General features: G+C 58.2%; 1 protein-coding gene across 1 annotated transcript; it reads right to left on the bottom strand.

The window, feature by feature from the left end:
- Window positions 1–310: 310 nt before the first annotated feature.
- Window positions 311–23782, bottom strand: PIGG (phosphatidylinositol glycan anchor biosynthesis class G (EMM blood group)). The gene is made up of 13 exons (XM_024573778.4): window positions 23121–23782; window positions 22120–22325; window positions 18276–18485; window positions 16862–17050; window positions 15953–16094; window positions 12939–13151; window positions 12593–12810; window positions 12121–12402; window positions 10467–10906; window positions 8998–9189; window positions 6169–6478; window positions 2801–2964; window positions 311–1517 (listed from the first exon to the last, which is right to left on the bottom strand). Exons 1-13 carry the CDS (start codon window positions 23272–23274, stop codon window positions 1304–1306), a joined length of 2934 nt encoding a protein of 977 aa, XP_024429546.2. The 5' UTR covers window positions 23275–23782; the 3' UTR covers window positions 311–1303.
- Window positions 23783–24053: the final 271 nt, after the last annotated feature.

The following is a 24053-nucleotide window of genomic DNA, read 5'->3' as shown; positions in this document are numbered from 1 at the left end:
TTGTTTGGGTGAGTGGCCGACTTGGAAACCAAGTGACACGGCCGTGAAATTCCAGTTTTCACACTAAGTTACAGTTTTGGAAAACTTGCACCTACCATTGTGCCTCCAGTATTTACAGAGATTTCTGCTGGTGACATAACCAGTGATTTTTGGCTTTGAATAATGAGCCGTGTCCGCATCTGGGACCATTATGGTGATCGTGTGGTGGAACCACACCTGGGGGGGCCTCAGGGTACCAGGCAGGTCAAGGTGGTCAATGGAGCCAGCACAGTTCCGGGATGTGGTTTCAGATCACACAGCACAACTGAGCTTCTCCTTTTCAAATGACTTTATTTTCAAGGAGTTTAAAAACCACATGAAGTTGCAAGACCAGTGCAGAGCCCGCATCTCACACCCCGGCTTCCCCTGCAGCGCAGTCCGGACCGCAGCACTTGACGAGACCCGGCGAGCGAGGTGGTGACGGGGAGCAGACCCGCAGGTCCCGGCTGGTTTTCCACGTCCATCACTTTTCTCCAACAGACCTTTAAGAGACTCCCACTGGTCGAGTTTCAGTGCAGTATCGAAAACAACACCCACGGTGACCAGAAAAAGGAATGAAAATGCCCTCCCTTTCCCACAGACCGGTCTGCATGACCAGTTCCCCTGAACACATGGGTCACAGCCAAGTGGACACAGAACCCAACTGTCCTTGGTGAAGCCGGACATGGAGAGTTGCAAAAATACAAAATAATGCCACTCTTCTTGCTAAATATTTTTGTTTTGGAAAATAGTTATTTTTCTTAAAAATGTTATATTAACTTACAACAGGGTTATAAGTTAACCCTGAACCTTTATTTTTAAATGAATAAATTTTTTGAAAAGTCTTAATTTTAGCTTCAAAAGCCATTCGTGCCGACAGACATGATGACCCCAGACAGCAGAGCCCCCAGGACCCCCTTGGTGTCCAGGGTCATACAGGGCCAGACAGGACCCTCCTCCCACAGGGATGCTCTGAAGGTCACATACACACCCTGGCAACCTTTCGAGGCACCAATTTAAACGCACAACTTTGGGCCATACCCTCACGTATCCAGAGGAAGTTGAAAGTTCGGAGGTGGCTGGAGTGACTGTAAACAGGGCAAAGGGAGCTGCTCGCTACCGGACCCGAACGCAAGCACAGCAGTCCAAGAAACTGAAGGTATTCGTCAACATCGTAGAAGTCACACCTTCCTTTTTTTAGAACGCTCTTGCATTTAAACATATTGTTATTAATGAGATCCACAGATTAAATAGTAGACTTTGAAAGTATCTTGTTTTCCAGTGTCTAAGACTTGGCATGGCTCCGATCCGAGGCGACGAAGGACAGGCAGACAGCCGCCATGAGGAGCAGGTGCGTGCCCTCGTAGAGAAGTTTCGGAGAAAACACACTCCAAATGAACAAGTGGTAGCGCAGGGCCGTCACCAGAAGGATGTACGCAGAGGCCGGGAGAGAGCAGAGCAGTGCGTAGCAGAAGCAGGCGTGTCTCAGGGCTGAACCGCTGTGGAGGGAGCGGGCTGTGAGCGAGGCTGAATGCAGCCCTGACGTGCGTCCAGTCGGTCGAGGGGCCCGAGGCAGTGGCTGCCGGCAGGCACCTCCACCGCAACCCCTGGTGTAGTTTTGAAAAAACGCATTCCCCTGGTTTGCACAGTTACCTATTCAGAAATGACATGCGTGTACTGCTGGACTCTCACATGCATTAGAAAATATAAACAATGAGGAGAAAATCACGCATGACTATGAGCAACTATATGCCAAGACAATCGGGAAGAAATGGGCTAATTCCTAGAAATCCATCGCCCAAGACAGAGTCAAGAAGAAAGAAGACCTGAAGGGACTGATAACTGCTAATGGAATCGAAGCAGCAACCAGAGTTCTGGACCCGATGGCTTCACAGCAAATCTCACCAAACACTCAAAGAAGAATTAACACCTTCTTGGACTGCTCCAAAAAATTCGAGAGGGAAGGCTCCCCAGCTCACTTTCTGAGAGCGGTATTATCCTAATTCTAGAACCAGACACAGACATGACTAAAAAAGAAAATTGTGGACCAACACCCCTGATGGGCATAGATCCTAAAATCCCCAACAGAGTATCAGCAAACCGAACCCAGCGAAGTGTCGAAAAGCTCACCCACTGTGACCAAGGCTACACAGGGAGCCCGGGAGGCAACCCCCACCCACGCGGCCGACCACCCTGTGACTGAGGCAGCAAGAGCATACAGTCTCCTCCAAAAATGGTGCGGGGAGACTGGACAGATTACGAGCGAAACACGGACCAGACCATTTTCTCGCACCACGTGAGGATCAACTCGCAACGGATGGAAGACTCAAAGGCAAGACCCTCGGCCCCCAGCGTACTCTGCTTCCTTCTCTCACGCCGACGTGGCCTGCCCCCCCACCCCCCAACCAGGTGGGGATGCCTGCTGCCTGCACGCCCTGCTCTGCAGACGCTCCCGGCTCCCAAGCTCTGGCTCAGCCGTGGCCCTATTGGACCACAAGCTCCTGCAGCAAGTCCAGTGTCTGCGCTAGCCATCCAACCCATCATAGAGGGGACCCCAGGGAGCTAACCCCCTCCCAGAGCCACGGCACAAGGGAAACTTGGGAGAAGCCTTGTGGATAGCCAGGCCTCAGCCCCGTGCACCCATCCCCATCCCAGTGAGCAGGGGACTCCCGCAGCCACAGCCCAGGGTCGCCACTCCCATAACCTCGGTGAGGGGCCATCTGCGCTTCGGGAAGGTGCACGGCAGCCGCGCGGCAGACTCCCAGAGACACAGGGGCTTCACCTGTGGGTGTCGGAGCTCAGGAAGTTCACCAGGTGGCTGGCCCACAGCACGGGCCCTGCGTACGTCGCGAAGGCCGTCAGGAACACGGCGGGCACCTCCATGTAGGTGTTCAAGCCCACGAAGCCTGCCGAGATGTCCACGGTGGCGATGTTGTTGGAGTTTCCCTGGAAGGCAGGGAGACAGCGCTGACATGGCCACTCACAGCATGGCCATGGTGACGGGGATGCACAGGAGCCCTGGCCTCCCGTCCACCCCCTTCTGTCCCGCTGAGCCTGGACACACTGTCCCTCCACCAGCCGCCTCCTTCAGAGACTGGCAGGTGGAAGGTCTGACCAGTCAGGAACCATACAGATGAAGCCTGCTGATCTGTGGCCAACCCCACATGTCCTGAGATCTGTCCCCCTAATGAAGAGACCCCCGCCCTGCCTGAAACCCCATCCAAGGGCTGCATGCGACCCTGGAAAGCGGTATGGCTGAGGACAGAGGGCGGGGCCACCACTGAGGGCCTGTTGGATGGGCAGGCGCTGTTGTTAGGCCACAGGCTGGCCGCCGGGAGGGCTTGGTGTCCAGCTGAGTGTGGGACCCAAGACCTGGTTGAGAACCACCAGGTCCAGTGAAGAGCCCACTGCCGCCCAGCTGCCCCTGCATGGGTGGGCCTCGGGGTCCAGGGAGGGTCTTCTAAGACTCAGCCCCTCCTCCCACCTTCAGTCTTTTTCAGTGCTGGCGACCTTTCCTCAGAGACTTGGGACGTTTACAGATGTGACCACACACCCGCCCAGTGAGGGCCCCTCCACAGAGCAGGTCACCAGCGGCCCAGGACACGACTCCTGCGCGTCCACAGCTCTGCAAGCTCAGTCGTCCACCCCACTTGCCCTCCTTGGGCTGGGCGTCATTCCAGGTGGTCACGGGGTCATGGGGTCACGGTGGTGAGCTCCCACAGCCCGTCCTCACCATCTGACCTTAGCCCTGCCCTCAACAGCCATCCTGTGTTTGGCTTCCCTTTCAGTCCACTTTGCCCCTAACCACCTGGGCTCCCCTGAAGCCTATTAGCAGCCCCCCACCCCTGGAGACTGAGACCCCCTGAGCTGCTGGGGGGAGAACAGAGTCTGAGTAGGGGGGACGTGATGAGGTTGGAAGCTGGGGGTCCCACGAAGGGTCAATGTAATACTGTGGGTGCAGCTCGGGCAGGTACCACCTGCCGGGACTTTCTGGCATGAACTCGTTTAACCCTCAACAGGCCTGACACAGTACCATGGGACTCAGTGCACAGGGGGGAAACCGAGGCAGACAAACCCAGCGCCTGTGCCAGACCACCCCGGGATAGAGGAGGTGCCGTCGTAGAGTCAGCTGGAAGCACCGGGTAGGAAGCCTTCTGGTCTTCTCCCAGGAAGCTGACCGAGGGGCAGCTGCTTGTCACTGTCCCATATGCCACAGGGCCTGCAGCCCGAGGACCAGATCAGTATGGACTTCGCTTGCTGACAATCCCAGCATGGGAGTGGTGAGCATGGCAGGGACACCAGAGGCCACTGGACATGTGACTGGCGACCCCGGGTGGCCCCTGAGGTGCAGCACCATTGCCCCCAAGGAGCGAGGCTGCACACCATGGAGCAGCAAACACGTGAGGCCGTGTCCTCGCTCCAGCCTTCCTGACACCGAGGTCTCAGGGCTGGTCGTGCTGCAGACCAGCGTCGTGGCTCAGGAGCAGCAGGGGCTGCTGTGTCCTCGTCCGCAGACACAAGGACACATTGAGGGCTGTGGCTGGGCGGGAGCTGGCTGGCAGGTGCCTGAGGCAGGGTGTTGTGTCCGTCAAGCACGCTGACCGTCCGGCACAGCGCCTGGCAGCCCGGGGAAGGGTGGACGTGTTGATTTCCCACGGTGATAGCATTCCCTGCCAAGACCCTCGTGTCCGAGAGTGAGGGGCTCCTTCCTGGACCTCTGCTTGGAGGCAGCCACCAGGCACAGTCCTGTGTGCAACGCCCAGGTACAGAGAGGAGACAGGCCGACAGGCTGTTTGGGGACCCTGCAGCGACACTGAAGTAGCACCGAGTGGCCCAGTGCTGGAGGGCCCACACGTGAGGGCCCCTGGTTCCACGGCGATGGGAGTGGCCGGGCTGGAAGGAGCCTGCAACCTGCCCAGTGCCCAAATTGCCACACACACAGCCGGGGGCTTCGCCTTCTCTACTTCCAATGGGCGCTCTCGGAGTCTTGGGAAAACTGCACTGCCCCACATCCTCGACGGTCCTGAGCTTCTAGGTTTCTTCTGAAAGGTAACAAGCTGGGGCCTCTGAAGTTCGGGTGCCGACACCCTGGGGACACAGTAGTCAGGCTGTGTGGGGCCAAGCGACTGGACTCCCCCCAGCACTCTGGTGACTGCACGTCCTCAGTCACCGCACCTGCCTGTGGCTCCGCGTCTCTTCAGCCGCCAGGCCCTGCTCTCAGTCCGGTGTGGACCACGAGGCCAAGTGGGGAGGGGCACTGGGGCCCCTGAGGGCTGTTAATTTCATCCGCATTTCACACCTGAGGACACTAAGGCACAGCAGGCCCCTGAAAGGAGTATGCCCCCTGCGAGCCACAGGCCCAGCCGCAGAGAGAAGCAAGGGCCCGCGGGGCAGCTGCAGCTGGAGTGCAGGAGGCAGAGGGAAGATGGGTTTGAGGCAGGGGGCACGGATGGACTAGGGGCAGAAGCAGGTCCTTGTCAGGCCACTTGCCCAGGACTTCCTCCCCCACCCCTTCTGGGCTCCAGGGAACAGAGAGAAACGCTGTGCGACCGGGAACCTGGGTGAGGCGAAGACAGCAGTTGTGCAGAGTCGACGGCGGGGGGCGGGAGCTCCTGGCCGCCACCAGGTCGAGGGCAGCGCTCAGCTGGCATGGAGTCAGGTCCCTCTGAGGTCCGGAGCTGGACCCCTGTCCACCTGTCCAGGCACCCTTCCAGGTGCACAGCACACCCTGAGGTGTATCCTGGAGGTAGCTTGGCCCGGCCTCTGGGAGCCCTACATCACCGGACAGCAGGTGTGACAACCCTGGGGACCCAGGGGACAGATGACCAAGCTGAGCCGCGACAGCACAGCACCCCACCGTGAGACGAGGCCAGGACGCACAGCATTCCCAGTGTGCTGTGGGGACACACCCAGCCCCGCGGCCATCTCAGCAGCCACAGTCTGCCGAGCGCGTCGGCCGAAGAACTGGCTGCACTGAACCCGACACAGCCACCGGAGACTGAAGCGTCACCCACTGTGCCACACTGACCGCTCTTTCACCGAACAGACGCCGTAGCCTCCCAGCTCGGCTGAGATCTTCTCAAAGAACATGAAAGGTAAGTGGCATAGAGAGCTGGTGGTCTCCTACCCACAATAATAATGAAAACCTACCTGGAAATAGAAGAACGCTTGACCGAACCAATAATGCATGGCCGTGACCTCCGCGGCGTTGTGCCTCAGGGGCCTCCAGACGAACCTGGCCATCACGGCCTGGACCAAGAGGCTGCACAGCAGGACAGGAAGGTTGTGCGGCCGGACCAGCAGCGCTGCCAGCAGCACGAGGCCCCTGTGAAGGTCCCACAGGCCCGAGGGCTGGCGTGTGTGGTCCGCAGCAAGGACTCGAGACTTAAGCAAGTCTTTGGTGCCCGTGAACAGAAGGCCAAGGACAAACACATAGACAAAACGAGCCTCAAAGATGCCCCTAAAATCACCGGAACAGAGAAGATGTGTTAGCGTCACCCAAACCCAAATGCACATTCTCCCGTGATGACCACACGTCTACTCAGTGCCCAGGCCACAAGGCCGCCCGCCGCCCAGGGTGCCTGGCCCGGGGCCCCTGCCCAGGGGCCGGCGCTGGCTCTCATGGCAAGCCCTGCTGTGACGGAGCCGGCGCATGGAGACCAGCCTCCTCTTGCCCGAGCACTACCTGGGTACACGCCACTGTTCACTTGACAAGGCCCAGCTCTGCCGTGAACTCTCCCGAGTTCACGAACGCTAGGATACAGCTGCACACTCACAACCGAGCAGACGTGAGTCACTGCTTGCACGCCTGTGCACATCCAGCAGTGTGCCCCGGCCACGCACCCTGGGGAAAGGCCGGCGAGTCTGGGCCTGCAGCGCCGAGCTCGGGTTGAGGCGAGGTAGCTAGTTAGTTAGTTAGTGGAGACAAGTGACGCTGAGCTCCGTTACTCGGACGTAAGGAGAAAGGGCACCCACACCTCAGAAGGCTGTCCCGGGAAGTAGGCCAGAGGCTGCACGTCCAGGGTCTGGCACACGTGGTCAAGTCTGAGCACGTCCCGCCCAGCCGTCTGGAGAGACACAACTCTCTGCGCTTCATCTGTGAAACTCCTATGTCCCTGAGACACACTCGAGTAGGTTTTAAAAGTCAAACGTTTTATATGTACTGGAAGAGCTGATCATTTAAAGTAATGCTAAGTAAAAATTTTATAATGAAGTAATCACCGTAACAATGTGTGTTTTGAAAATCGGAATTTTCATATCTCAGTTTTCTTAGGAAGGTTTATGCATTTTTAAAAAATTTTCTCTTTAGTGTGATGAGTTTAATCTGAGTAGCCGAGCACCGTCCACCGTGTGCCAGCGTGAAGCAGCCCCGGGCCCCCGTGCAGCAGAGCTGAGGTCCCAGCACTCACAGCCCAGGCAAGGGCTCACGACAGGCCCACAGGGTTAGAGGAGAGGGCGGCAAAAGTCGGAGGAGCCGGAGAAGTTTCCAGAAGGGGGCTGGGCTCTGCATCTGGAGACACCAGGGCAGGCAGAGTGGGGAATGGAGGAAGTGCACAGCCCAGCCTGGCCTCTTGCGCTGCGGGCCCGAGCTTCCGTGTGGAGAGGGGCACGCGTTGGTGGGGAGCAGCACATGGGGTCTGAAAGGGGCGAGGCAGCTGTCGGGGAAGCAGAACCACAGTCTGGAACCAGCAGGGCTTCACAGGAGGAAGGGGAACGGAGCAGCACAGACTGAGTGCAGGGGGCGCTGGCCCACAGGGCTGCTGCCTCCAAGGAAGGAGAGAGGAGGGAGCCGGGTGTGGACGTGGGTGATGCAGAAATCAGGCACATCGATCCGAGAGGAAGTGTGCGATGCACGCATGTACTGCACTTGGAGGTTTAGACCAACACCCTGAAATGGCACTGTTGGGCCCAGAGTCTCCGACTCCGAAGCCGCCACGCTGCCCCGTACAGCCTCCCTCTCAGGCAGACGCCCAACGCCCAGCTAGGCCCTCGAATCCCCACCCCCGCGGGCGGGTCACTTTCAGGGTGCCCCTCGGGCCCCCAGCTACCACATGGCCTGGCCCAGCCTGTGGCCTTCACCTTGACCTCTGAGGGAAGACAACACAAAGCCGAGTGAAACCCAGAGCAGCCGTTAGATGGTCTGAGCACTGGAGACTTGTCACCATCAGTGACACTGTTCAGTCTGTCACACAATCGTGACAACGTGCTCCCAGGCCATGGGCTCGGGCCACACGGCAGTCCAGCTGCTGCTCCCCGCCTCAGCGTGCTCCGCAAGGACCCACCACTCGCCAAGCTACTCGGTGGCTACGAGAGTCCAAGACCCCCTAACTCAGGGGCTCACCCGCCACAGCCGCAACCGGCCTCGCTTTCACCCTGTGCCCCAACCTCGGCCTCATCTCAGCTTCTCTTCTGGAGATGAGCTGTGCAGAGGACGCCTGGGTCAAAGGCTGGGCACACTCGAGGCTCCGCACGTTTCACAAACAGTCCTGCGGCCATCACCCTCCCCACCTTGTCTCCATTAAACACAGAGGAGCTGCCCCGCTGACCGGCCGGGGGCCTTCTTGCCTGGCCGGCGCTCTGGACAGTTTAGTTCTGTGCTGCGCTTGCCAACTGCTAGGCAACTCCCACATGCTACCTGCTCACAGCTTCCCAACCAAACCAACCCGAACCCTCTAGATCCCCTGTTTTAGTAAAAGGCAAAACATTTACACCATCTGAAAAGAAACCAGAGTATACGTTCCTTATCTTTAAAAACTGCTTTGTTTACAAAATAACCCTCAAACACCTTCCTTCAGGGTCCCCGCCTCTCTCCAGCCGGAACTAAGAGGGAAGCAGAGCCCTTCGCTGAGGCCCTACTCACTGCTGGCGGCACTGACGCCCAGACTGGACTCCGACGTCCGAGAGGCAGCATGGCCCGTTTCAGTGCATGAAACGTGGACAGGCCTAGACACCAGCCCTCAGGTCCGCACGACCACGTACTTGGAAATGCTTTGGCTGTCTTGTTGCCATGGCAGCAGCAGGTGGCCAGTGGCTGCCCGGTAGCAGTAGACGCCCAGCAGGCCGAGTGCCATGGCCGCCCTGGACACAAGGGAGCACTGCCGGTGAGCCAGCACGAAGATCGCCAGGAGGCACAGGGCGGTCAGCACGGAGAGCTCGGCTTTGTGATCAGCGCTGAAATGAATCGGAAAGTGCCAGGAATTACTGGCCGGTGTAACCACTGGCGTCGTGGATCTACACTGAGTGGCTTTCTAAGAGCTGCACCGAGACTAGCTGGCACTCCAGAAACGCAAACAAGAAAACCGTCGGTGACTTCAACCCGGGCTGAGGCTTGTGCGAGGTAACAACAGGTGAGGGCTGTTGACATGCTTTATGCGCCGAGGTCCCAACCAGCAGCCCTGCCCTGCCCGGGGCATACTTTCCCAAACACAGGTGCTGGGCAAACCATGTGCTTCCCAGGGCGCACCCCTCTCCGGGGGACACACACCTCCTGGCGTGACCCTCTTCCCGGGTGGGGGGCTCCAGAGAGGGTCAGAGGCTCATGGGGCAGGGTTGGCCTCGCTGCTGCCCGGTGAGGGCTGCCCACTCACAGAGGCTGGAAGTAGCCAGGTGAATGCTCCGCACAGGTATATGCACTCATGAGTGAGACGCCTGGGGACACCCCAAGGACAGACGTAGCCACGGTCAGGATCTAGGTCCCAGGGACAGCAGGTGGCCTGGGACCACACTGTGGCTGGGCCCTTGCTCTTGGGGGTGGTCACATGGGTATCCATTCATTGTGGCGGATTGAACTGGGCGTTTTACGCTCTGCCCTGGGTTGTTCGTTGTCCAACTGAAAAGGGGACTGGGTTGCCCCTCGAGCTCTGTTGGGAGGGTGGGGCGGGGTCATGTTGCTGCCTCTGCAAAGGGGCACGAACAGCTTGTGACACAGAGGGGGGCCGGGCCCAGTGTGCGGACAACGCCTGAACCTGGCCGTGGGCACTGCTGGGGGAGGTGCCCCTGTACCCACAGCAGTGTCTCTGTGGCAGGAGTCAGCAAATTCTCCTGCGTGGAGGCAGTTTTCCGGAAAAACAAGAAGTGGGTCATAATGCTGTCCCAGTGGCTGCCGTGCTCGGGCTCGGGACGCCCGACAAGGCCGCGCTGGGTGGACAGGGCAGCTCCCCTCTGCCTCTCCCCCCACGTGGGAGGGGCGGCGAGGGGCAGAACTGCATCCTTGCCGCAATCATCACTGCAAGCTCACGTTTGCAGACAGCACCGATCACGAGGGTTTGGCAGTAAGAGCCAAGCACACTAGGCTGGCCCCACGTAAGTGCACCTCTCAGCACCAGTCCGGGGCCAGGGCACACTTTCCCATTCCTTGTGATCTCAAAAACCATTTGCGTCCCGAACATGAAGAACGGGCCCACCTTTTGCAGAGGGAGACTGTGAGTGGCCATGGCCTGCACTCTCACCTGGCGAGCCAATGCCCCAGGTCGGGGCGGTGGGCCCACTGCACCCCTGTGTGGTTCAGGGACCGCAGCAGCCGGCAGCAGCTAAGCACCAACCACGGGCTTGCCAGCACCATCCACTTCTCACGGCCACGCAGTGTGTCCAAGGAGGAGGGGCTCTTGTGTCTTTGGTCCAGGTCCAACATGTCATGGGGAGGGCTCTGATCTGGCCAAGCTGGGGCCGCACCGGCAAACCCCCCTGCCCCGCTGCCATCGTCCCCTGGGAAGCAGTGTTTGCAGACGTCGTGACCCAGGGCCAGACACAGGGTGTTGACGAGGAAGTACCAGGTCTGGTGCTCCTCCTCCACAAAGCTGCTCGCACCCAGACTCGCAGCGTGGCCCAGCGTCCCCAGCAAGATGAGGAGATCTAACTCTGACCACCTGGAGCCAGAACGCACTGTACTCTGTAAAGAGGAAGAAGTGCTCTTTAAGGGAAAAACCCTAAATGTCGCACAAATCCCACGCCACACCCTGGAAGTTGCCGACCACAGAACACAGCCCACGGGGGCACCCGCTGCACATTCCTCACGCCCCGCCACTGCTTTGCAGAGACGGCCTGCTCCCCTCAGTACCTGCGGGGGACACAGGCTGTCCCCACCCTGGACTGCCCGTCCGAGGCCAAGTGGCAGCAAGATGGTGGATGTTTAGACCCGAACTGCTCGGCGGTGCCAGGGTGCAGAGAGCCCCCCCTCCGGAGCTGTGATGGGGCCACAGCCAGATCCTGCTACCAGATAGTTCCCACCAAGCCTGACCCCCGATGTCTCTATGAGTTTTCCAAAACCCCAGAAGTTTCCACTAAAGTGGTCAATTCTATTGAAATGACAAAGTTGGCATCATGGCACCATCCCTGAAATGCACGAACCAAAAGGAAGATGACCAGTCAGTGACCATCACTAGGTAGCCCCTCATGCGGATTCCACATGCGTCCGGCCAGGAGACGGCAGATGGACACCGTGAGCCTGGTCAGGCCTGGGGAAAGCCTGCTCTCATGGCACCACACAGGTCCCTCAGACACGGCAGGCTGGGGAGGGCAGCGGCCCTGCACTGGGTCCCCTGGGTGCTGGGACCACCCACCTGCCCACCTCTTCCTCACGGCCCTGCCAGCACAGCTGGCTAGGGGCTGAAGGGCGAGAGGCTGAAGGCTCTGAGCGCCCGGGTGGAAGGTGCCCGCCAGGAAGGGGAAGCTGCGCCTGACGAGGCAGAATGGGTCTGGGGGAGGGCAGGACTTCACTCTGGACTGAGGCTCGTAGCAGGTAACACATGAAAGGCTGTTGACGTGCTTCAACACGTGACAGGGCTGAGCTTCCTCCCACCTCCCCTTGCACCACCCCCAGCGCCACTGGAGCCGGTCGGATGCACATGCCTCCCCATCAGCCAGCTGCCTACCCACCTGTGACCTCAGCACTGCGCAGCCCCCGTGCGACAGTCACAGGCATGGAGGCGTTTACTTCCCCACCTACAGGTGTGCCTGGGACCTGGCGCTCAGCGCTCGGGGACAAGCTGCCCTCACAGGCCTTTCCTCCCCAGCCAGCGCTGCCAGGGAGTGACCGATCAACTAACGTAACCAAGAACGGCCCACGAGGAAAGACAGGGTCGCGCCCGCGAGGACCAGGCTTACCCTCCTCAGGAGCTCTCCACCCACGAGCGTCCTGGTTAGGGCCGACACGGCTGTGCAGAGCAGGGCAGAGACGAGCGCCAGTACCACCGCCGCGGCCGGCCGCGCGAGGCTGCAGAAGCAGCAGGAGCTCTCAGCTGAGGTGCAGACGGTGACGTGCACGGCCCAGAGCAGCAGGAGCACCAGATAGAAGAGCAGACAGGACACAGGCGACAACAGGGGCACGTCCAGCTCGGCCGCGGCGCCCAGAGCCTGGGGGACGCTGAGCAGCAGCAGGGCAAGGACCTGGGATGGGACAGTAGGGCGCGTTCACCACCACGGGGCTCGCAGGCGCCGCCCGGACAGACGCCTGCCGCGGTGTGTGCGCTCAGGGACACACGGGCACAGGGAAGCTGCACATACTTTAAACTGGAACGTCCTGGCGAGGTCACCAGGTCAGTCCCACAGCTGAGCCATGAGCCACGCAAGCACGTACCTCCAGCACGATGACAGCCCCCACCACCATGGAGTAGATGTCATAGTGGGCACCCTGTGCACTCAGGGACAGGCTCAGGGTCCTGAGGGCATCCGAGTACTGCCTGCGGACCTTGCTTCCCAGGCTGAGAAGGAGGTCGGAGTGGCTGTCCTCCAGGAACAGGCGGACCCAGTTGGCGTGCAGCCTCTCTGACATCTGAAACTGCTCAAAGCCAGGCTCTGCGGGAGGAGGAGGGTCGCACAGACAGGGCGCAGACACACCCGCGCAGGCAGGTCAGGGTCAAACCGCCAGAGCCAGCACGGCAACATCAGGACACCACCAGCGCGGAGCATGCAGGCAGACTCACCCCTTCTGTAGGAAGGCACGTTCTCTCGCAGCAGTCTGCTGAGCTGTACCGCGTTCAGATGTAGGAGCCTCAGCTGCTCCCGCATCGCTCTCCCCGCCAGGACAGGGAGCAGGAGGTGGCCCACGCTGTGTTTCGGAATCGGCAGACCAAGCCCTGTTGCAAGTGTTGCGGCCACATCTGTCTGCTGGACGTGCTGTGGCCGTCTGACGTCACCTGGGGAAGAAGCCGTGTGAGTGACAGGCTCTAGGACACACAGGACGGCAGTCGTTCTTGAGTTTGACCTTTGCAATGAAGGTAGGTCACAGTGCCCACCTCTTCGAACCCTCCCCTGTGGTTCACGTGGAACGCACTGGCCATCTGATGTCAGTAAACTGACTGAACACCCATGGGGAGGGGTGTGCTGCCTTCCCTAGACCCGCATGCAATGCCTGTGGGGCTCCGGCACATGCCCGCAATGCTGAGTGAGCTCTGCAGTGTGGCATGGCACAGGGCGAGCGGGCGGCCCAGCAGATGTTCACCTGATGGATGGCCCCTTCAGCAAAGTCAACAAACCCTTGAAAAAGGCGAGGGCTGGTCTCTGGTGGCCCTGGCCTTGGGACTCAGAGTGGTCCACACAGCCCCACGGAGCAGCCACTGACTTCCCAACGGCTCCTGAGCAGCAGTACGGGGACCGCTACAGGGAGAGCGTGTCCCAGAGCCAGCCCTGCCTGCTGCCAGCCTGAAGCGCTTCCAGTCCCAGCAGTGGCTAGCTGTCCCCACCCTACCAACTCCTGCAAGGAGGTGGGTGTGACTCAGGACACTGGGCTCCAGCCCTACCTAGCTCTGCACCCTCCAGTGCAGGGCCTTGGACAAAAAGCTCCGTGCAGTCCTGGCTGGTGTGGCTCAGTGGATGGAGTGCTGGCCTGCAAACCAAAGGGTCGCTGGTTCGATTCCCAGTCAGGACACAGGCCTGGGTTGTGAGCCAGGTCCCCAGTAGGGGGGCGAGGCAACCACACATTTCTCTCCCTCTTTCTCCCTCCCTTCCAGTCTAAAAATAATTAAAAAAAAAAAAAAAAAAAAAGTAGCAGCTCCATGCGGCCAGCATCCTGCCTGTGAATGGGGCCCCCAGCACCAGCACCGCGGGAGCTTTTGTGTAGGCCAGCAGGGGCTGCGGGGCCACCAGGAGGGCCCACCAGGGAGGCGGGCCTGGTGGGAGTCTTACAGACACTGCAGTGTGTTTGTAGATGATCGGTCTTGTCTGTGGCGTTTTTCAGTCATGCAGAATTTTTCTTTTTCATTGGGTCAACTTTACTGTCTGTTCTTGACTGACCCTCCACTGACGGCCCCTGGGTAGACTTGGGGAAAGGTTTTCTCTCCGATGGCGCTGCCTTTTCCCTGCAGCAGTCTCTTCCACTGAGCGCACTGGTCTGAAACAAACCGAAGCCCGAAGACAACGCCCTCGCAGGGAACTGGCCAAGGGTGCTGGGCCGGCTGCTGTTCCGCGGCCTGAACTCTGAAGCCATGAGCCAGCCCTTGTCGCACAAGGGCCCCGGGCACGGATGCGACTCTGCTGTCAGTCGTCCCTCAGAGAAGTGTGCTTGGTGACGCAGCCCAGAGCAGGAAAGTAGCCAAAGCTGCGCTGGAGAACGAAGGCCGCCCTGTGAGAACACGTCTATGCAGAAACGTGTTCACAGACGCTCACGAGAAGCCGAAGCATGGGAACAAGGGCCCACCGCCTGAGGAACGGACAAGTGACAGATGTCACGCAGCAAGGAGGCAGCGTGGAGACTGGGCATGTGCAGCACTGCGTGTGGGCCTTGAAACCAGTGTCCAGCCACACAAGACCACGTTTTCCTGGGCTCCTCGTCCAGGACGCACCGGAGGAGTTAAATCTGATAGAGGCAGAAAGACGGCAGGGTGGGGGTGGGGACCCTGGGCTGGCAGGAGGCGGTGAGTGGCCACCGAGGAGGTGATGAAATGTCCGGAGCAGCACCAACGGCGCTGCCCGACTGCGAGTGGGCTGGCAGGGGAGTGGTCCTGGCCCCTACGGTGAGTGTGAGCAGGTTCCACAAGACAGCTGGTCTTAGAGCAAATGCGCAAAGTAAAACGCAGCACCGGAGCCACTGCTGGGACTCAGGTCAGGCGCCGAGCAGCCCCCGGGGCCCTCCTGGCTGTGGGGACACAGTCAGGCCTCTGGGCGGGAGGAGACTGTGAGATGCACACTTTCGGTAGACAACCCGACAGCACAAATCCACCAGGTCAGCTGCCTGCTTTCCTCCCACGCGGGGCCGGCCCACCTCAGGAGCTCAGTAACCTGCGCTGGACGAACAAGCGGCTGGGAGAGAAGGCGGGTTCGGCCCTGGGGCTCTCACTTGGCTCAGCAGCCACGCAGACCCTGCTGTGGCCTGAGTGGGGGACAGCGGGGTGGGGAGGCCAGTGTTCTGGTAGGTGCTGTGCCCGCTCACTGGAAGACAGGCTCCCGCAGTGCTGGGTGATGCTGAGGATCCAGGAGAAGAAGCCATAGGGTCTATAGAAATAACAGTGAGCTGCCAGAGAGCAAGAGAGGTGAGGAGGCAAAGGCAGGCTCCTGTGGAGGGTGAGGGCCCGAGGACCTGTGTGTTCCTGGGTGCAGAGCTGGGTGTGTCAGTGACGACAGGCAGGTCCTCCGTGAGTCCTGCTGGGACTGGTCCCCTGACGGTTGTTGATGGCCACGCAATGTGCAGTCCCAGCAACGGACACTTCGTACACAGCTGAAGTGTCTGTGTGGCTCGGGTGTCTCTAAGCTGCCTGCCCCGGAGACCTGGGCACCGACACGCACATGGCACAGTTCCCACCAAGGGTGCCTGTGTTGTAAGAATCAGGGCAAGAAGCCCCCCCTCCCACCCTGACTGCCCCTGCCCCATTGTTTTACATCCTCCCATCACTCAGGACATTTGAAACTTAGCTTCCACACACAGTTTTTAAAGTTAAAATCAGATTATATAAAGCAAAAATAAAAGATGGCTCCGACACGTCAATCATCCCTAACTCCTCACCGGGTGCCCTTTCAAAGGCAGAGCTGATCAGGAGCAGAGCGGTGCTCACTTCCTCCGTGGAAGAGGCCCCGTGGCCCCCTCGCTCGGCCATGCCGTGGTCGCCACACAGGACCAGCAAACTGGGCCGAGGTGTCTCTCTCTCCTAGAAGGCAAAGGGAAACAGTCCAACTGTGTTCATACCGAGAACACGTAATCTCGTTCAGACATCAACTTCAGATTTTAGCTTTATGAACAACTGCTCTTTCTAAATTAGTTGTTTTTCCTTTTTACCTACGAGCTTAGAGTCAGATCAAAGGGTTTCAGTCACACGTCATACACGAAACACACACAACCACACGAGGGTCACAGAGCACAGGAGGCTCGGACGAGGGCCTCTTGGGGCCCAGGGCCTGGGTCTGGACTACTCTGCCACCCCCAAGCCGAGCACGCGGGCACATTAGTCTGCGTGCGTCAGCGTCCTTCTCCATCCCATGCAGCCACCTCCCTGCTCCAGCTGCTCCAGCCAACAGCCTCTGCCCCGGCTCTTGGCTGGGGGAAAGCCTATCCACCCTCCTTCCCTTCCAGCCTCCACTCACATCTCACATGTCTGCTCTGACTGGGGTGTTGAAAATCACCGCCTCTCCGGGGCCATCCCCACCCCCTGGCCTGGCTCTCCCATGGCACCTTTGAGAACACCTCTGCACTCAGTTACTGGGCCTCCTGTTTGCCCCCTGGCTGCAGCGTAAGTTCCACAGAGACCCAGCTGGTGTTCAGAAAGCATAAGCTGGATAAACGGTGATGGTGGAGACCGAGTCAGTGCCAGTGAGTTGCACAGGGAAGCCACCCTCGGCCACATTCCCACTTCAGTTCTGCTACGGGACGTGGGCACCAGGACATCCGAGCCCCAGGACGCACCAGGGCGCGGCTCACCTGTGACAGCAGCGAGGTGTGGATCCTCATCAGGACGCTGTCCATCTCGCCAAGCTTGCGCCCGATCAGCGGGCTGTGGGGCCCAGAGACATGGCCAATGTGGTCCAGCCCCAGGTAGTGAAGGATCAGCACGTCCCAGTCCCCTCTTTTCAGGACTGTATCCAGATGCCTCGTGACATTGTCATCCACCTTAAAGGGGGGGAAGTGCACATGACGAGCCCCTTTGTCTCCCTTCCTTGGCACTCCCCAAGAAACACTGTGGGGCCGTCATCAACTACTGGGTTCATTTTAGGTGACAGGACTTGCAGTTTGAAAAGACTCAGAAAAAAAAACTTCCATAAAAAATTAAACAAACATCAGCATTAGGTTACGGTTTTACTAACATTGCTGTTCTGTCTCTAGGTTATAGGCAGAACATATTGTACGGGTCATGTACATGAGCGAGGTGTGTTCTCAGAGATTCTGTGGGGCCACTGCTCAGGCCTGAGCAAATGACCGCGTCACACAGGTGCTCGGTCACCACAAGGTGATGGCGGCTGCAGGGCAGAGAGTGAAGACAGGAGGAGCCAGTGCCCAAGCAACCGCAGGGGGAAGTGGAGGGCCCTGTGGGCATCCTGCCAGGAGGCCATTCTGGGAGGAAGAAATGTGGCCTTCCACGGTGAGCCGTCAGCCCCTCAGCCTGGACCCCTCTCCCTCCCACGGAAAAGTCTACGACAATGACGTGTCTGCATGACCGGGCCCAGGGTGGGGAGACCCAGCCCCAGCTGGTCTGTACTGTGGGGCCGGCACAGGTCACTGCAGCCCAGGGCATCAGTGTGAGCAGGCCCTCAGGTGCCTCACCAGGCCCGGCAAAGGGACAGGCATGACTGTGAGAGACTGTCCATCCCCATGCCAAGTTCAGATGTGTGGGTGCCACTGTCCTGTGGGCCTCCCTCTGCACCCAGGCTCCACTTTCTGACCCGGGCTGTAAGCCCAGCGTCAGGCGGATGCCCCTTAGGACCAGGCTGGCCCTCGGCCCTCCCCATGCCACATGCCACATGCCGTGAAATTCGCAGAAATGGGGGTCCCAGGCAGCCCTGGGCAGCCCTCAGGCTGTGCCTTGGACAGGTGCGGGCATCTGCTATCCTCCTCAGAAGTCCCCACTCACCTGTAAGACCCAGCTCAAATGTCTCCTTGCCGGGAAGCCCCCTCCAGATCCTGCATACTCGTCCGCGGGTGCTCAGCTGTTCTAGGCTGTGGGCTCCCAAGAACTGTCCTCACCCTGGCATCGGGGTCTCTGCCCCCCGCTGTGACTGTGTGTGTGCAGGAAGCATGCTGACGCCGTCTCCAAGCCACTCCCAGCACCGTGACGCAGCATGGCCCAACACTCCCGCTCCACCTACAGTGACTTACGTTTCTTACCGTAGAAACTGACCTCTGTGTAATCTGACACAAAAAACGAGGTGGTTCCATCATATTCCACAAAATGCCGTGGGAATAATTTCACCCACGTCTCATCCCCATAGAAGACGATCCTCCTCCCCGCGGCCCAGGCCTGCGTGACCACATTGTCTTCCAGCAGTGCAGGGGAGTTGAGGTTCCTGACTACGTCAATGAAGCCGGGGAGGCTCCCCGTCACCAGGGCCTGCAGGAGGGGACACGCCCAATTAGACTTCGGGGTCCAGAGCACAGAGGGGAAGGGATGCCGAGGACCACGGTGCGGACGGAAAATGCAGGCACACAATGAGGCCGCCCTATCCTGGAGGCTGGGTCAGTGTTCGGACGGGGGGAAGCTGCGAACCAGAGAGCCCCGTCGTGAGTACCTGGCCATAGCCCAGCCAAGGAGAGGCTGCGGGAGGAGGCCGTGGGCAGCCAGGCGCCAGCGGTGGCCAGAGGAGAAGCTATGGATTCTAAGAACCAAGCAAGTGGCGAAGTGTGGGACCTGCTAAGAAAATAAACCTCTATGTTCTAACCCACCATCAGTTTCAAATCTGCAAACTCCACGCACTGACAGAAAAGCCAAAGATTCTAATGTCCACTCCAAGGGAAGGAGCAGCTCCTCACACGGGCGGGAGGACAGTGGTCTCGGAATGAGAGCTCGCGGGGGTGCTCAGAGTATGGCCCATCGATGCAGGTGGGCCCCCCCGCCCCCCACAGTCTGACGTGGCACCATAGTTTCTGGGAGGAGAGGGCGGGTGTGACACCCCTCACGCCTCGCCGTTGCTCGAGGTGTAAGGCAGCGGCCTCCCTCATTCAGCACAGAGTCTGAGAGGCCACGGGATGGGTCATGGTCTCCACACTCTGGGTTTTCCAACAACCCACAACACTAGCATCCAGGCACCTGTGCGCTGAAAACAAACGGGAACCTGGATCATGCCAAAGACATAAAAATTCTGCCAAGACTTCTTGAACAGCGAGTGCAAAGGTGCATTTACTGAACGCCTGGACGGCAAGCAGGAAGCTCAACAAATCTTCTCCACCAAGGGCAACGACAAAACTGGGTTAAACTGTCAAAAACCACCATTTCTGGACTTCGAAAACTCACAAGGATAGACAACCAACAGCCGATCGAGGAGAGCTTCCTCGAGACGGAGCACTGAAGCTCCTTGAGCATGCGGAGCACCTGTGGTGTTTCCCATGGCCCATCCGCCCCCAGCCCCAGCCCTGAGCTGCAGCAGCCAACGACCACGCGGGGAGGCCGCCCCAGGGAACAGCACCACGCCAGGGACGTGAGATCAACAGGAAGGCCAATTCTGAGGCTCCAGACTGGTTGTGGTAAGAGATCAGCCCCAAACTGAACAGGGCACCTGGGGAGCGAGACAGGTATAAGCCCCCACATATCCCTGGATCCGGAAGGCTGCGTGTCCACTCAGAAGATGCTAGGGAGGGCCCAGTCACCATTCCCTTCTGGCTGAACAGAGTCCCTGCTCAAAGAGAGGGTGAGAGTCGGGGCAGACATAGAAATGCCCGGGTGGGGAGCGTGTGGCCCACCCCACGCGTGACCCCGCAGATGGGGAAACCTCATGGGTAGGGTATTTGCACACAACCTCTGACCAGTCGCTGGCCTATGCTGACCTGGGTGGCCCTTAGAGAGACTAGCCTGAAAATAAAAACAAGGATTGGGAAGTGACCCAGCAGAGACACCAGCTACTGCACACTTGGGGAGACACTCTCTAGACACAGTCCAGGCAAGCAACACCCACAAACAAAATGACGAGAACAGCCACCACCCCTGGGTGGGGGTCCCCAGTGGAGGTGGGGGACACGGTGCACACATGTTGTATTTCACCTCAGCACACACACGGGTGCACGTGCCAGACGGCACAAAAAGTCTAACTCAACAAGCTTGCTTCTTAAAAAGTAACCTTCTCTCTTACCCCCGAATTCTGCTCACTAAACAGAACCAGTTACTTTTGGTGAGTCCCCTTTTGTACTTTTTTCTGTATGTGCAAAACCACAAATGTACAGAGATACATTTATGCACCAAAATGGTAACAAACTATGTAAACAATTCTGCAACTTGATTTTGCTGACCAATTAACAACAGATCAGCTATTATATATGTATTTAATACTTGAACGTACAATATATTGATACCTGTGTTTCAGTGTACAATACATTTAACATTTGTAACCAAGACCATTTTAATGAACTTTTACTTTGAAAGCCTTCTCCCGGCAGAGCCATGTAGAGCTGAGACCCGAAGGTCGAAGGGTTGTCCGGGAGAGAGGAGGTGAGGAAACTGCGAAGGCCGCGCGGGAGAGTGCCTAGCACATGGGAGAGCAGAGCTGTGTGTGATCACCAAGGAGGGAGAGCTGCTAGGATGGAGGTGGAGAGGGGAACAGGGCGGGAGTGCAGCCCTGACCCTGGGTGCGGAGGCCACAGGGGGCCACCCTGGACCGGACGGGGGCAGCGGCTGGGCCCAGTGATGTCCGCAGTGTTAAGGCACCTGTTCACCTCATTTCTTGTGAAGAGGAGGTTATCATCAATCTTGAAATACTTACAAGGTGATAGACGAAATCTGGCCTTATGGGTGGTTCTCGTTTACCTTGCTATGACCACTTGTAAAGTTAAGAATCTTTTCCCACGTTCACGGGCCTTTTTGATTTCGTCATATCCTTTGTGCAGCTGCCACTGGACTGCTGTGTCTGATCGGATCCTCTTTACATGTTATGGGCTTAGCATCTTGTCTTTTATGTCAACTGTAAATATGTTTTCCAGTTTATTGTTTGTCAGCTGACTCTGTTTACAATGTCCCATTTTCATGCAGACAAATCTGTCCATCATTCTTCTGGGGCTTTTACAACGTGCTCCCCTCCTTCTCACACTAGCTTGGATTCCTACTGGCATTTTAAGGAAGGCAGGGACAATGTGGCACTCCCTTCACCCAAGGGTGCATGCAGGCAGCCACTGAGTTGCAGCCAGGGGTCACGAAGTGTGAGAGCTCAAGTCTGTCATCTCTGTGGGGATTCCCTATGGTGGCTGTGGCCTTGGGAACATTAGCTTCTTGCCTTGGAGAGTAAGGAGGGCTCTGCAGAGATAACTGGAAAGGGATGTGCTTTGGACCCCTATTCTGCCATGTGACACAGTGGGGTCAACAGAGACTCTGGAACCAGGCAGAGACACCGTTTGCGGTGGTGTGATTTTGGCACTTCAAGCCTGTTTCCTCATCTGGAAAATGGTCCCTATTCGTTCAATAAATAGTTCTTAAACCAATCAATAAAGCTTTGTCTTTTCTTCACCCATAGTTCCCGGGTAAAGCACCGTGCACTTCAAAGCCACGCTCACGAGGCTGAACACCCAAAGGTGTTTTCCAGAGCAGGGACAGCGAGACCTGCCTGGGCCCAGTCATGCTGGACTGGTCACTGTGCATGCTTCCTGGCTGGGCAAGGCTTAGTTTCCTTCCTCACCTGCACAGTCAGGAGACTGAACCAGACAACCCTGAAGGCTTTCCAGGACTGGAACTGACCTAATGTCAACGAAAGAAAAGAGCAGCTTGGCAAGGGGGACGGCACCTCTGAGAGCAGGCTGGCCTGGACGACTGGGCGCTAAATCCTTTGTGCTCCCCAGCAAGCATGGCTTCTGGCTGCCTGCAAAGGGGTGCACATCATGGGTCTCAGTTCCAGCTTGTCTGTCCGGCTTTGTCAGCACTCTACTGGCCCAGCCAGGTGGACGGTACCACACAATTAAAACCTGGACAAGTAAGACTACACAGAGCCCCTCTACACCTCTTGAAGAGCCAAACCATGATTTATAAAACATTAAGTCAAACTGTTTACCTTGATTCGAGGCATAGTCACTGTAGGTGGCTTTGCTTCAGCCACAAAACTGTGAGATGCTCCTTTTTCCACGAGGTAAGTTGTGTAGGGCATGAATTTCACCCCCTTTGACCCAAACACAAAATCGTCTCTCAAGCCGTCTATCAGCATAATGACAACTTTATTAAAGAGAGGTGGTGGGCGGTTGGTCCAATTGGAAGTGGCTCCTAGAAAAAAGGAAATTGAACTTTAAACTTCATTTAGCATTCAATCACTTATAATCCAGTTCCTGCCTACTTCTTGGGCACATATATATGTGCCAGCCCAAAGAAAAAAGCACACAGTGCAGGTAAGCGGGGCACTCCGAGTAAGTTCAGAGAGCCCCGGTATTAAGCAATCAGTTGCCCTTGGCATGGTGGGCAGTCTGGGACAGGGGAGTCTTCCTGAGGGCCTGGCTGGGCCATCTAGGAAGCTTGACCTGGAATCACAGTCCTTCACTAAGTGGAAGGGCAAGCATTTACAAACTGTGTGAACGTGGTCAGGGGCTCCTGTTGTCCAAAACGGGAGCGCCTCTACCTGGTATGCATTGCTGTAGGTGAGAACCAGGAAGGGGTCCATGCGGGGCGGTCCTCTCTGCTGGCTAGTTAAAAGGTCTTGGAGAAACGTTAAAAAAAAAACGGGAAAAAAGGAAAAGAAAAAGAAAGAAGGGATCTTTATCTGTTGTGACTTACTGAGCAAAAAAAGTTGCCGGGAAGAGCATGGCTCAGTCTGGCTCAGAAGAGGGGTGCGGGCGTCCAGGCAAGAGAGCCAGAGTGACGCGGGGGCCCGGCCGCGGGAAGCTTAGTTTTTGGGGACTAGGAAGGAGGGTCGAAGTGAAGCTGATAGTGGAGGTGGCCAAGTCGTGGGAAAAAGAGGCGGGAGCGGTAAGAAAAGGGGTCCTGGGCTGTGGGGATGGAAGAGGAGCCCGGGAAGAGCCGGAGAGCAGGGGCCCAGGGAGCGGGACGCCACGAAGGGGTATGTACCTGCCGAGGGCTCGGGCGCGGGGGGCTCCGTGTGATGCTCCGTCCCGGAAAAGGAACGCACAGGAGCCGGGAAGAATCCGCGAAGGAAGAGCGCGACCCCGAGCACCTCGATCACTACGCAGCCTGCGGCGAACGTCCCGGAGCCCAGCCTCATCGCGCCCTAGCGCCGAGCAGGGACCTGAGTCCCGGAGCCCAGGAAGAGGAGTCCAACTGCAGCTGCTTCCGGCTGCAGGGAACAGCCTCCGAGCCAACGACCGGTACTTGCCGCCCCGTGATCACGCACCGGCGCACCGGAACTACGCACTAAAGGGGCGGACACTTCCCGGCACCCCGCGGCCCTGTGTTCTGAGGCCTTAACGCACTTCCGGCGCACGAGCCCAATGGCCCACACTAGCTCCGCCCACAACAAGTCCCCGCCCACCCGCTAATCTCCGGAAGTGAAGTTCGGCGCAGAAAACCAATAGACTGTAAATGCGAAAGGACTTTTTCCCCATTTTGTAGGCCTTTTACTGACTTCCAGTCCATTTAAAACCTGGTAATGTTTCTTCAAAACGAAGCCCCTGTTGAAGTGCAACTGGCTTCAGAATTTTGGAAGAGGCTGTGGTGGCTGACACAAAAACACCGTCAGCTGTTCCCCCCGCCCCGCTCCGAGAACACATCCCTGCGCCCTGCACCTGAAGTCCTGCCGCCACCACTGGGTCTCACAGAGAGTCCCGCATGGGCTCTCCCGCCTCGGGATTTGGGCATTTACTTCATAGTAGAAAAGTCTGGATCAGGGTGTTTCTGTTCTGGTCGTAAAAGCTGCACGTGGCCATGTCTGGTGGAAAGAAGCGTGCGCACAGCTGAAGGTGGCTCCAGACCTTCCCCGCCTCTCCAGTCGACTTCCACAGAGACCGCCCCTCAGGGGCGGGCCCGCGCGGCCGTCACTGGAGG

Source organism: Desmodus rotundus, chromosome 4, assembly GCF_022682495.2.
Source record: "Desmodus rotundus isolate HL8 chromosome 4, HLdesRot8A.1, whole genome shotgun sequence".
Classification (NCBI taxonomy): domain Eukaryota; kingdom Metazoa; phylum Chordata; class Mammalia; order Chiroptera; family Phyllostomidae; genus Desmodus; species Desmodus rotundus.
This window is presented reverse-complemented; position numbering and strand designations above follow the sequence as displayed.